Raw genomic sequence first — 14,623 nt, forward strand, 5'->3', positions numbered from 1 at the left:
GGAAGCTCCATCTCCACTCATTCAAAATCTACACGAATTACTAAAGTTTAAATTGAAACAAGAGGCACATGGGCTACATCGCTCACCTGAGCATTGGCTAGGAAAAAGCACAAATCGTATTGAAAAGTTTACATGGGGGACTTGAATTTTAAACTACCTGAGGATGCCTCCATATCAATGTTTTTTCCCTATATTTCTTTGTAAAAATTTTATTCCTCATTGTGGCCCCGCATTACCCCCGGAGTCATCATTTGAACAACGTGCATCTACACTACCTAAGGATGCTTACATATCAATATGAATAAATATGGTTTTCCGTTCTTGAGAACAATTTTTCCTATATATTTCTATGTAAAACTTTGATCCCCCATTGTTGCCCAACCCTAACCCTGGGGGTCATCATTTGTACAAACTTGAATTAACACTAGGTAAAGAAGGTTTCCTATAACTTTCAACTTTTTTGGCCCATTGGTTCTTGAGAAGAAGAATAATATAACATGCCACCAAATTTTCACTATTTCTGAGTTATCTCCCCTTGATTGAGGGCGTGGCTCTTCATTTGAACAAATTTGAATCCCCTTCACCCAAGGATGCTTGTGGCATGTTTGGTCGAAATTGGCCTAATGGTTCTGGAGAAGTCGAAAATGTGAAGTTTACAGACGGTCGGACAGCTAGATGGATTGACTAGACAAAATGTGATCAGAAAATATCTTTCTTGAGCTTTCAGCTTAGGTGAACCAAAAAGTCGTAACTCAAGGTTAAAGGTGCATAGACACAGATTTGAAGTTTATATTTTCTCAAATTTTCTGTATGATATCACAACTTATATGTTGCTATAGCATTTCACAAAAAATAAAATAAAAAAACTTATTTAATCTGGAAATTATTGAAACTACGAATTTCGGGAGGCGTTTGATAGCCACATCCTTGCACTTTCACAATTTTAACTTTATACTTCAGAAAAGTAGCAATTTAGTTGTGTATTAATGAATAACATTACATCTATAATCCAGAAAGCAAAACCCACTCACTGAAGTATTGTCAGCCCGTGCTCAGTGTTGTGTAGTTGTGTACAGAGTTTAACAAATTGAATACACCCGTGAAACGTAAACTGTTTTCGTGAACAGGGCACGAGCTCTGTTGTTGTTAATATTTACGTTTCACCGGGTGTGTTCAATTGTTAAACTCTCCACACACACCACTGAGCACGGACTGACAATACTGGTGAGAGGATTTTGCTTTCTACATTTCTACTATGAAATTTCTGCATTATAGTTTTAATATTTTTCATTAATAAACAACAAAATTGCTACTTTTCTAAAGTAATAAGGATAAAGTTAAAATTTGTGAAAGTGCAAGGATGTGTCTATCGAACGCGTCCAGAAATTCGAAGTTTCCATAACTTCCAGATAAAAGTAAGATTTTTATCAAATTTTCGTATGAAATGCTATAGCAACAAATAAGTCATGAAATTATACAGAAAACTTGAGTACATATTAACTTCAAATCTGTGTCTAAGCACCTTTAAGGTCACATGTGAAGTTTTAAAAATACTTACAAAGGAAATATAAAGATAACATATCTGCACGATAAAATAGAATCATATTAAGTTAAGATTCATTTATATACGGATTTCGTGAACACCCAATACCACAAAGTTTACATAAACAGACTATTTTTAGCTTACTGCTCAGACACCAGAAGAACTTATGCGATAATAAGATGTCCGTCCTCCGTCCGTCTGTTTGTCCGTTAACAATCTTCAAAACGCTACTCCTCCTATAGATTTGGTCTTACTTCAATATAACTTGGAACACAAGTAGACTACACTAAGATTCATAATTCTTTTTATCAGTTTTTGATTTTGATGAACGGTTTGTCATGGTTCCTAAAAATAGAATTTCTGTAAAATATGTTCAAAACGCTACTCCTCCTACAGTTTTGGTCTGATTTCAATGTACTTTGGAACACAAGTAGACTACACTGAGATACATACATCTGTATATCGGTTTTTGATTTAGATGAATGGTGTTATCTTGGTTACTAAAAATAAAAATTTATGAGAAATATAAAACGCTACTCCTCCTACAGTTTTGGTCTGATTTCAATATAACTACTGGCACACAAGTAGACTCCACAAAGAATCATAATTCTGCATATCAGTTCTTGATTTCGATGAACGGTGTTTCCATGATAACTAAAAATAGAAATTTTTGTAAAATTGCAAAAGGCTACTCCCCACACAGTTTAAGTCTGATTGCAATAAATCTTGCCACAAAAAGATAGTACTTAAACCAGGAATCATTATTCAATTTATTGATGTTGATTTTTTCAAGTCCAAGTACTATTATTTTTCTCTTCCTTTGTTTTAATCATAAACCAGTAGAGCTACAGTCTCATCAGAGGCTTCTGGTTTATGAGTTGCCAGCCACTAAAAAAACGAGTCTCCATCAACATGAAATTTTAAAGCAATCTGCAAAATTTAGTCTTAATCATTTTAAATTCATCCACAGCAATAGGTGCCTGGATCTGAAATTAAGGCACAGACTAGCACGGACCATCAACATTTATCGAAAATTTTCGGTACATTTGATCTTAAAAACGCCAAACCATTCTATGATTTTTCCGATTTAGAAAAAATGTTGTGGCCCCTAAAATTATTTATTACTACATGTATTATTATTATTATTTTTATTTTTTACTTTATTGTATTTTAACTTTGTAGGTGCTGTATGCATAAACGCTCAAATACATGAATATTCATGAAGCATTATTGCAGCTGTGTGCTGCTGGTTTGTACAACATCCGATTGCTTACTTATAACTTTTATTTTTTACAACAGAACACCAAAGTATATAATTTCCACCAACATTTTATTAACATTTTGCACATAAAACAAATCTAGTAAGCAAAAGTAGCGAAAGATTTATTTTCGGCATATTTAGTTTGCGTTACTTTTTATGAAACTAACATACATTAAAATTGAGATATTGAACAGCGTGTACGATATTTAACACAAATTCAATTATTTCTCTGAAATTAAAAAATTCATTAGCGCATTTCGGAAAAAAACCCATATTATCTATATGAACAAGACATTTAGCGATGTACTTTTTTTTCTAGTGGAATCTGCTTTCTGCCAAAAGCGTTAAATACATTTAGCATACAAATCCAAGTGTTATACGTTTATAGTACAAGCACAACACAGCCTAACCAAGCTCGTCACAAGAGTATTACATACAATGTCTAGCCAAAAAACCTATCAATTTGATTAAAAATCTCTTGGAAAAAATTTTTTTTGGCAATATTGAACTCTGAAGTTTAAAGAATTACTTGTGGTATAAATATTTTTCAGAGTGTAAAATTGACTTAGCCTTCATAATTGATGACACAGACACTATCAGTGCATCCAAGTTCCAGGAAATGAAAACTTTCCTTGTAAGTCTTGTCACCAAAATTGTTGTTGGTGACAATGCAGTAAGAATAGGGGTCGTAACTTACGGTGACGATGCAACAACCGCTTTTACACTAAATCAGTACTCTACTGCTTCTGATGTGAAAACTGCTATTAATGGCATAACTCAGGGAAATGCAGCGTACGGTAGGGATCGCCGCCTGGTGGAAAAAGCCCTCTTGTACACCCTCTGGAACTTCTTCACCAAGGAAAACGGAGAGCGTAAGGACGCTAAGAATTTCTACGTTGTTCTTACATATGGAGGTTCCTATGACATGCAAGTGTCGGATTATGGAGCAGCAATCCAGTACAATTCAATGGTCGAACTTTTCATTCTTGGTATTTATTCAAAGTTCCTTTTGGTATTATGAATTGTCTGCAAAGTGCTTGAAATGTAAATTTATATTCCATGGTTGAAAGGCCTTTCATGTTATATTTTGCCAAACTTTAATTCCAAAATAATATAAAAATCATTTCAGGTGCTAATGTAACATCGAGCTTCGACTCTGATTTTGAGGGTGCAGTGACTGAAGGAAGGTACATGTCAGCCAGCAATTTTATAGAACTTCAGTGTAACAGTAAAGGTCTGGTCTCCAACATTACTGAGTGCCCCACAGAGGACCCTGTACCTCCTGCTACGCCCAGTAAGTCTCATGAAATAGTTCTTTATATATCCCTTTTTAGCTCATATAAGCTTGAAGATCAAGTGAGCTTTTCTGATCACCCGTTGTCCACTTTCCGTCTAATAATCTATCTGTTCATCCGTCTTACCTTTACAAATTTTGAACTGCTTCAGAAGAAGCGCTAGACCAATTTTAACCAAAATCTTTCTTCGGGAAACGAGACTCAATTTTTTTAAGTAAAGGACCGTGCCTTCTTTAAAGATAATATAATTTAGAAAGGTTTAAAAATTGGGTAATGACATTAAAAAGTTCCTCATTTCAAGAACTATAAGTTTTACATCCTGGATTTTTACATTTTGGTATGAAGAACAGTTGGGCAAAATGGACTCACGTGAGCGCAGGTTAATAACCCTCTTGTTTTGATCAGTGATTACAAATTTGTAACTTTGAAATATATTATCGGTATATTTATTAAAAACGTTTGAAAATATATCACGACTTCTGATAAATACAATTTACCTATTTCTATGCATATGCATGAATTATTACTTGTTTCTTATATGTGCTTTTTATTAAAATGATCTGCTGAAATTAAGGATATGAGAACCAATTCTATTTTCTGCAATAAAGTCAAAGTAGATGGAGTTGTGATAATTTTCTCAGATGTAGGCACTGGTGCATCAATATGTATATATAAATCCTCCTAGGCAACTTATCTCATCTCTGGTGTCTCCAGAAATCCGTGTTTTTTGCCCTTTTCACGACTTATAGTAGGTACATGTAAAGGATTTACAAGATCGATACTGTTGATTATCTTAACCTTTTTCTCCATTAAAAAAATACTTTATTCAGATATGAAGAAATTGAGGAAATTGCAATGTTTATAACCTCAGTCCAGACTATAAGTGCCTCATTTGACCTTTACCAATGTAGGGAGCGAAAGCATCAGATGTGCAATGAAATATGAAGATAACGAACAGTACTCAAGCTCAAAATCCTTTAAACAATGCAAATCGGGAGCAGAGCAAACACAGACCTCCAAAAACATCAGAGTGGGGATCAGGTGCCATAAAGGAGTGAGCATCCCGTGCCAAATTTCATTTTTTCATTGTATCTGAATTGTGGTTTTGTAAATATAGAGGGAGTTGTCGAAATTTTTATCCCCTCTCGTATATCTTAACTAACTACAGTGCATTATATTACCTTAATCTTTTTTCAGTGTTATTTTAATAAAAGTAAAACAAATTAAAAAATTGTGTATTAATCTTATGTGTTACAGATTGTAAGCTGGATATATTATTTATGCTGGAGGCATCTAGTTCTTCTGCCGGTGCTAAATTTATGTACCTGAAAAGTTTCTTTGCTAACATAGCACGGCAAATTAGCGTCTCATCGGACACTGTCAGAATTGGTGTCATCACATACGACTACAAAGGATACAGACAATTTGATCTTCAAACACACACGACCAGTGACGACGTTAGTAATGCCATAATGAAGATACCAGAGGGTTCGATCCCTAAGAACCTACTTGATAAAGCTTTATTGTATGCAAGAACAACCTACTTCACAGAGGCCAACGGAGATCGCGCGGACGCAGCCAATTACTATGTCTTCTCCATGGATGGAATAAGGGCTGGTTCTGCTATACAAGGAGCTGTTATAAATGCTAACTGGCCTGACCAGGTTTTTGCCGTTGGTGAGTCAGAACTATCGCTATCTTTAGTCAAAGTCTTACAAAAGATATACTGCAGCGTTTAGGAGGAAACATAAATTATCAAGAACAGCAGCACAGGGCATCACTGTGTCCAACTTAGGAAAACATTTCACAATTCATTAAGATTTGTTCAAACTATGATCTCTAGGTCTCAAATAGTTGATTAGAGTTTTACGTGGGAATTTGCAAGAACTAATCTCTAAACATTTGTAAATGCATGTGTTTTACTCTTAAAATATTTCAAAATGCAAATTTCACTTAAAATATTCAATGAATCAGATCATGCCTTCGGCGTCGGACAAAGTTTATTGTCAACATATCAAACAAATCATACAGTTGCGTAACAAATTAAAAGCCACGAAATGGCTTTATTGATATGTTGGGTAAAAATAATGAAGGGAAAAACCATTCATGACTATAATATTTATCTCCAAAAACAAAAAGATACTTACCCCAAAGTTTCAATACTAGTTGATCCAAAGTAATGGCACTTCTGCTTTAAAATCTTTAATTATGGGAAGTCATCAACAAAACCTTATGTACTTATACCTTTATTCATTTTTACTCTTGCCTAAAAATTTCATTTAGATACTATTGCCTAACAATTTTATTAAGGTGGAGATTTTACACATTATACTTGTCTACAGCTTGGCGCACTGATTGGAGCGTCTGCTCTAGAGTCGCGGAATAAGGAGTTGATCCTTGCATGGCGAGTTTGAATCCCACTGCGGGACGTGGACACCGGTCCTTCCGATGAGACCGTATAAACCGAGGTCCCGTGTGGCAGTAGGTGCACGTGCTGGCACAAAAAGATCCGACATTGTTCAATGGCCCTGAGTGCTGAGTATACGTCTAAATTTTGAAACCCTCCACCAGCAAGTGGTTGCTTCTCGATATGAGTGAAAATTTCTCGAAAAGGACGCTAAACAAACAGACAAACATACATTACTTAATTTATGAAATATAAACACAAGGTTAGGTTTCGCCTATCTCTTGGCAACAATAACGTTACCGACGTCATTTTGACTAACTTTTCGGCACTCATTTTCAGTTCATTCACAATTCTATTAAATCTCTCATGCTTCTTAATTTTCGTGCTTTTTAATTATCTTTACTTGTCGTTTTAAAATAAAGCGTTTCAAGTTGATAGCTTTAAAAAAAAGTTAGAGTAAAAGAGGTCCAGATTCTCAACCTGGTCCTGTTTATTTTTATATTAGAAATTTCGTTTTCAAAGTCTTATTTTCACAGTTATCCACACGTTTTCGATAAGGTACATATCTTGGGAATGGGGGGGGGGGGGATGCATGGTGTAAATGCGTTTTTCATATCCCTACTTGTCTTTCAAGATGCATGCACTGGTTTATATACTGAAGATATACGTCTTGTTGACATTAGGCAAAAACTGATCAAACATTCATCAATGCCATAAAAATACAATGTCTTATTCGCAACTTTCCTGGGATACTCATTTTAAGGGCCCCGCTCTGCGGGCGCCCTTTAGTGATCAGTCTGTCCGTCCGTCCATCCTTCCGTCCGTCTGAGATCTCTTGTCCGGAGTCTATCTTCTCTCTCCTTGGCCCAATCTTGCTCATACTTCACCCACAAAGTGCCTTTCGGTAAAGGGTGTGAAGTGACCTTGAACCTATTTCTAGGTCTAAGGTTAAGGTCATAGCAGAATTATATGAAAAATCCTTGTCCAGAGCATATCTTCTCTCCTCTTGGTCCAATCTGGCTCATATTTCACTCACAGAGTGCCACTGGTCAATAAATGTGCAGTGACCTTGAACGAATCGAAGTTTCTAGGTCAAGGTCAATAATAACCTCTCTGTTTAAATTCTTGTCCGGAGCATATTTTCTCTCTCCTTGGCCAAATCTGGCTCATACTTCACTCACAGAGTGCCTCTTGGTAAGAAGTGTGCAGTGACCTTGAGCCATGTTTCTAGGTCTAAGGTTAAGGTCATAGCAGAATTATATGAAAAATCCTTATCCGGAGCATATCTTCTTTCCCCTTGGTACAATGTGGCTCATACTCCACTCACAGAGTGCCACTGGTCAATGTATGTGCAGTGACCTTGAACGAAGTTTCTAGGCCAAGAGTCAAGATCAAAAATAGCCTCTCTGTTTAAAATCTTTGTTCGGTGCATAATTTCTTTCCCTTAAGTCCAGTCAGCCTCAAACTTTTCCATTTGACTTGGGGTAGGGAACATCTGTGATTTTCCTTCCATATTTTTATAGAGAATGTGCAACAATTTTCATAGAGGATATGCAACATTTGTGATTTTTGTGCCGTTTTTTGATAGAGGGTATGGAGCTCTCGTGATTTTCGTGCCATTTTTTTTTTATAACAAGGATGACAAAGAAGCCCTTTAGACTCAAACAACACATCCCATAATAGCACCGGTACACAAATATTCCTCTTTAAAATAAACCCTTTTCAGCTACCTTACATTTTCTTGTTTGTTGCTGAAAGCGGGACCCTTTGAGATGGCTACCATCTCAATGATATGTCTCTCAATTTTTGTTATCTCCTGTGAACTGTCCTTTCGAAAGCTTCTTTATTGTATTTTCATTATACAATAAAGAAATATCTGATTTACCTGTAGTCTCGAGGGTAAGGTAATACATAAGTAAGTCAAAATGTTCCTCAAATTTGATTTTTTTTTTTTGAAAAGTGATATTTTTGTTCCAAGATACTATGTGTAATATGAAAGAAATTTCTTTTCTCCACAAAATTTGAAATATAGCCAACAGACCCCTGTAAGAAAAGTGTTGAATCAGACATTCACATTGTTTTAAAATTACAACAGTGGGACGGACAACTTCGGAATGGACATTTTTCCGAACTTGCGCACCCTTTTCCTTTAAAGCTATTATCTTAGGATTTTTTTTAAATGGTGGGGTTTTTATATTTAAATTGATTTATGAAATAAAAAATCCAACATTTTTAGCTAGTTTTTGAGATATTAAGTGGCAAAGATAAAAATCCCATGGGGAAACATGTACTTAAAATTACCCCATGAAAAACCCCACAAAAACTCCATGGGGTTTAAAATTTTCCCCATGGGGGAAAAAAACCCATATAATCTTTCGTGGGGTTTTTAAGCCCATATACGACTAAAAATTACATGTGGGTTTTTTTCCCCCATGTTTTTGTTACTTAGGGTAAAAAAAACCCATGTAATCTTCATTATATATCTTTGATTTCATGAAAATTGGAATGGAGACATTAATTATTGTCTTGTCTTATTTTCAAACTTATTTCCAAGAAATAATAATTTCAGACATGTCTTCTCCTCATTTTTTTTTCAATATTTTTGAAACCTTGTTAGTAGCAAAATCATTTGTTCTTAGAGATAACAAATTCTGTTTATTAATTAATTCATAAATTATCTTGGTATGTCCCACTTCCCTTGGATCCCCAACTCATAAGAAGAGACCGTTGAATCCACCAATAAATTCTTTGAATCTATGTATGATTCATGTTACATAGATATATTTTCTATATGACTTATTCATATAAAGAATAAACTTTCTTATCTCCCATACAGAAGAGTACCATTGCTATATATATTTCAATATTTATTTCATATTTCTTTTTTTCCTTCAAATTTCCCCTTGGATCCCCAAATAAACTGGATCCTTGGATCCATCACTTAATTCTATGGAGCTATTTAACTCATTCATGTTAAGCTTAATTAAGTTATGTACGTGTGCTTGATATCATTTTGTTGAAATCAAAAAATAATTTATATTATCAGATAAAAGTATGTTCCTCTCACTTTCAATCAATAGCCTGAACATAAAACATTTATTCTTGAGACCTGATTAACATATTAAAATCATTTACTTTAAAATAAATATACTTTTAATATCTCAAACTTTTTAATTCATAAAATATTCCCACTCCCCTTGGATCCCCCTCTCAAAAGATTAGACTCCTGGATCCACCACAAAATTCTCTGGATCTATGTTTGAATATTTTTTTCTTCAAATTAAATCAATACATATGTGATTAGATAAAGTTCTTCTTCCTTTGGATCCACAACTTAATTAAAATTTAATTGATCCTATTATTTGTTATCAAATTGTAAACACATGTAATATCTTTTTTTTCAAATATAAGGATATGCAAATGCTGTTTATAAATTAATTAAAAAATTAGGTCCCATTCCCCTTGGATCCCCCACTCAAAATAATAGACCCTTGGATCTAGTAACCACTAAATTCTTTGAATCTATATATAATTCAAACCTATATATAATATATGACTCATTCATATAAAGGATAAATTTTCTTATCTCCCATACAGAAGAGTTACATAGCTATATTTCAAATTTTTTTTCATGAATATCTCTTTCTTTTTTTTTAAATTGATAAATTATTCCCCACTCCCCTTGGATCCCTCATTCAAAAACCTGGATCCTATGATCCATCACTTAATTCTTTGGATCTATATAATTCACTTATATTGAGCTTAAAGTTATGTAACTTTGACATTATGCTTAAAACAAAACTTCATATTATAAGATAAAGCTACATTCCTCTCCCTTTCGATAAAGAGCCATGAACATTAGACATGCCTGATGTTCTCAATTATTCATAGGTTTAACATATATATCAAAAATCATTTATTCTTAAATATAAAATACTTTTAATATCTCAAACTTTTTAATTCATAATATATTTCCCACTCCCCTTGGATCCCCCTCTCAAAAGATTAGACCCTTGGATCCACCACAAAATTCTCTGGATCTATATTTGAATATTTTTTCTTCAAATTAAATCAATACATACATTGTATGTGATTAGAAAAAGTTCCTCTTCCTTTGGATCCACAACTTAAGATTTTTATCCCTAATACCTGTTATTAAATTGTAAACACATGTAATGTATTTTTTATTTTAAATATTATAAGGAAATAAAATTAGAAATTTTAAAAAGGCAGATGAAAGAATTCATTATCATGTACTCTCATTAATTCCAGCATCTACACTTGTTCGTTATGCACTGACAATAGCATAAAATTTGAGAGCAGAATAAAAAAAATTAGGTTAACTTAAAAATCACATCTAAGCCAACAGCGTTGATTCAGTTGTTTCCTTGGAACCAGCACCTAAATGAGTGTATGTTGAAAATGGCAGCAGAAGAAATCAAGGGGAACAACAAAACAATTTGTAAAAAAAAAAAAAAAAAAAAAAAAAGATTAATTTCTGGTTCTGTCAGTGGAGATGTTCATACATGTACAACCTACTAATAATCCTTCCATTTACATCTCCACCTGATAATATTTTATTAATGCTAACTTTCAAACAATTTGTATTATTAAAAAAAATTTAAATAAAATTAAATCTGCTATCAACAACTGGATCACTCCCAATTACCCAGACTGTTCACAAGTATAATCTGATTGTATGATATAGGTTCTCCTTTCATTGTAAAGAATTAACTTCTGTACAAAATTTAAAAATTGTTTGACTTATCGTGTAAAAACAAAGTGTTGATGGATGGACAATGCGATTCTAATTGTTTTCCCGCATTCCATGAAAGGCCCTAAATATCACAAAATAATAAAGTATACTACTTCAAAGAAATTAAAGCATATTGACTGAATGCAGTTAAGAGGGCTGGGTGGTTGTGGCCATTTTCAGACTATATTGATCTCCTTTAGAAGAAGAGCTCCATATAAAGATATACAAAACTGATCAAATTTTAAAATGTATGAAATTTTTGTTTGCCAAATGATAGTTGACAGCTTAAGATATCATATCTAAAAAAATTAAGTTATATATCTGATGGTCAATTTGTCGACCCCCCAGCCTTCTTAAAAAGTATAGCTGTTGCTTGATTTCTGAAACTTTTGAGGGTTTGAGATAATGAAGATGACAATCATATCTTTAATTCCAAAACTTGTATGTATTAATCATTTTAAAATATCCCTTGTATATTACATTTTTTTAACTGACCAAACCTCAACAGCAATCTTTGTACATGTACATAAAAAAAAAAAAAAAAAAAAACATGAAACCCAACACACCTAATGACAGTTGACCTAACTAGTAAACACCATTAATTTCATTGTATTATAGAGATTGCATGCATCTATTGCTATGTATACATGTGTATATATCTGATGCATGTAGGTCCATTAGAAGCCAGCTAGGACCCAGTCCCAAACAAATCCTTTTAAAATTACCCCAAAATCAAGATGAAAATTCACTGACAAGCACTGTGTAATTCATCAGAAATCTAAATTTTTGTATTGTAATACTTAATTTATTAAATGAGATGTGAATATTAAAAATTAGGATAAACTTTCAATCTATTTTTAGAGTCTTTACTTTGCAGTAGAATGTATATAAGCTTATTCAGGATATAACTTTGGGCAATACAGCCCATCAGTTTACAAAAATAACATATATTAATAACATACATTACAAAATTTAAGACTCTCAGTGAGCCTAAATTGGGGGGTGAAAGTTGCAACTTGTACAAGATGTCAATATTTCTCCATTTGTCAACTTTTTTAATCTAAAATTCTAATTGAAATGGTATAGGATTTAATTTGTACTAAAAATTGTCAATTAAATCTTGGTAAAAAATTAGATCAACATGCAGTTCTTAGTTAATGTAGATACCCAGGTATTATAATAGCAATATCCAATCAAGGAAATTGTCTTGCATGTAGCAGAGTGAGCTGTCGAGTTACTTGATATACCTGCAGTCAAACCTAAATGTTATCTCAAACTTGATAGGACCAAATTAAAATCAAACCTAAAAGTATCCAAAGATTTGAGATAACTAAATGTAAAAAACATTAAGAACATGGTTGGGACAGACAACTTGCTTTGACATATCCCTGGTATTCAAGATATTGGTGTTCGGGATATCAAAGATCAACTAAATTAGCCATCTAGACCCTGTTTCTTCTCCTTATTTCAATTTACTTTCACTTATTTTTCTTCTTACTCATCAATTATTTCAGTAACAGGTTAATTAGAGTTGTTGGGTTAAGCAGTCAATAATATATTTTTTTTAATAACTTAACTTTTGATACAGAATTATAAGGCTTAATCCATGTGCGACATTATGTGTTAACTAAAGGACACACAAATCTTTCCTTATACATGTTATAGATGGACTTTTCTTTGAAATCATTTTTATATCTATGAAATCATCTGATAAGTATGAAATTTGCTTTTATTTCAGTAGAATAAATTTCGTCAACAACCCTAAGCCTCTTACCAATGAAAATGACAGTGAATGTCACATAAATCACATTGTCTTGCCCCATGTATTGGTATAATTTCACCATGATATTAATTATCGACCATTTAATCAAGTTTAATAATCTGCACTATATAACTGCCTTTAGAAATATATTTTTATAGGTAGGCCCCCTACATTACATGTACTGTCAGTAGGAGCAGTCAATTGACCATATGTCTAAAATCATGTCTGATTTGTACATCCTCTCTCTCTCTCTTTAACGGGCCCTTGGCTTTCTTTAAAAGTAGAGGAACCCACGCCTGCGTTCGTTTAAAGCAACATGCATGTTTAATTGGTGCATGAACAAACTAATTTTATAGTATACATGTAGATATTTTGTATTTTATAAATATTTACATTTAATAGGTTGTGCGTGACAATGTACTACATGTACATGTATGTATATCTGTGGCTGAGGACCGCGTGTACAGTTCTACATGTAACAGATAAAGTTTGTTTATGTGTATATACTCACTGATACTTACATCGTGGACAGCTGGTGAATGCGCACGCGAAATATACATGTATCTTGGAATGGAACAGCTGATCACTGAACAGTCGCCTATGACGGCGTCGAAGTTAGGACTTAGTTCCCTAGTATACCAACCAATAAAAAGTTCTTAATCACATACATCACATAAATCACAAGTTACAGCTTCGTATTTAATCCACTGAGAAAACACTAAGCAGTCTAAATTTTGCATGCTTAGTCGCCGATCTTGGTAGTCGGTGCACGTGCTTTTAATTGTCCGATTCCCGGGTGCGTTTGATTTAATGCAATTGTAAGATTACATTTTGAATGAACGATTTATGAATATATGTTACTGTAGACTTCATACTATTTGATGACAGTTCCTAAAATACTGACCAGGTCTATAGAATTTATTGTATACTAGAAAACAAAGCTACTTTATGGATATGCCCCTCATTATATGACAATAATATTACATATATTATTTTATTTATTATATATATATATTCATTTTGCTTCTCGACAAGGTATTTTTGGTCGGTAGTGCCCTGAAAATGTTTGGATTCCCCCCTCTTTTCCAAATTAAAATTGCTTCCTTCGGGCATAAATATATGCGCGGATCCAGGAAATATCCGCAGGCACAGATACAAATTATTTTGTCAAGCAAACAACTTTCCTTACTATTTCACAAGGGGTCTGTGTTTTCTATAAGGAGGGGGTTTCCAACAGTTTAATTAGACTGGGGTTTCAACATTTCCTTAACCCCCCCCCCCCCCCTTTAGATCTGCGAAGGCAAACTTCATCATATTATTATAAATTTTACGTTCTTGACGTTGTTTTCAGGTAATATTGAACGTGCTGGAATAAGTTTTTTTTAAAAAGTCAACTCCCCTCCTCACACAATTATTTTCTTTTTTTGTGAAATGAGATTTCAGTCTTAGACTAATTAAAATTAGCCCTTACGTTGTTTTTTTTAATTATTTAACATTTTAATTGTTATGCCACAGTCTAATTAAAATTAGCCCGCCCAATACGTTTTTTTTTTATTGTTGTGCCATAACAAAAATTAAAACGGAGAAAACGGAGGGCTA

At 33.5% G+C, this 14,623-nt stretch overlaps 2 protein-coding genes across 2 annotated transcripts in view; one reads left to right on the forward strand and one right to left on the reverse strand.

Annotated features, from left to right (window-relative positions):
- Positions 1–14,623, reverse strand: part of LOC133179124 (collagen alpha-5(VI) chain-like) — a 284,568-nt gene that overhangs the window by 167,908 nt on the left and 102,037 nt on the right. The gene's annotated exons all lie outside the window — the stretch shown is intronic.
- LOC133179212 (collagen alpha-5(VI) chain-like) overlaps positions 1–14,623 on the forward strand; it is a 65,638-nt gene that overhangs the window by 21,617 nt on the left and 29,398 nt on the right. The window contains 3 exon segments of the mRNA XM_061314004.1: positions 3,356–3,793; positions 3,934–4,098; positions 5,357–5,776. Coding sequence (XP_061169988.1) covers positions 3,356–3,793; positions 3,934–4,098; positions 5,357–5,776 — 1,023 coding nt within the window.

The sequence above is a fragment of the Saccostrea echinata genome, unplaced genomic scaffold (genome assembly GCF_033153115.1).
Source record: "Saccostrea echinata isolate AGI-Se365-2 ecotype Australia unplaced genomic scaffold, CSIRO_AGI_Sech_v1 ptg000004l, whole genome shotgun sequence".
Classification (NCBI taxonomy): domain Eukaryota; kingdom Metazoa; phylum Mollusca; class Bivalvia; order Ostreida; family Ostreidae; genus Saccostrea; species Saccostrea echinata.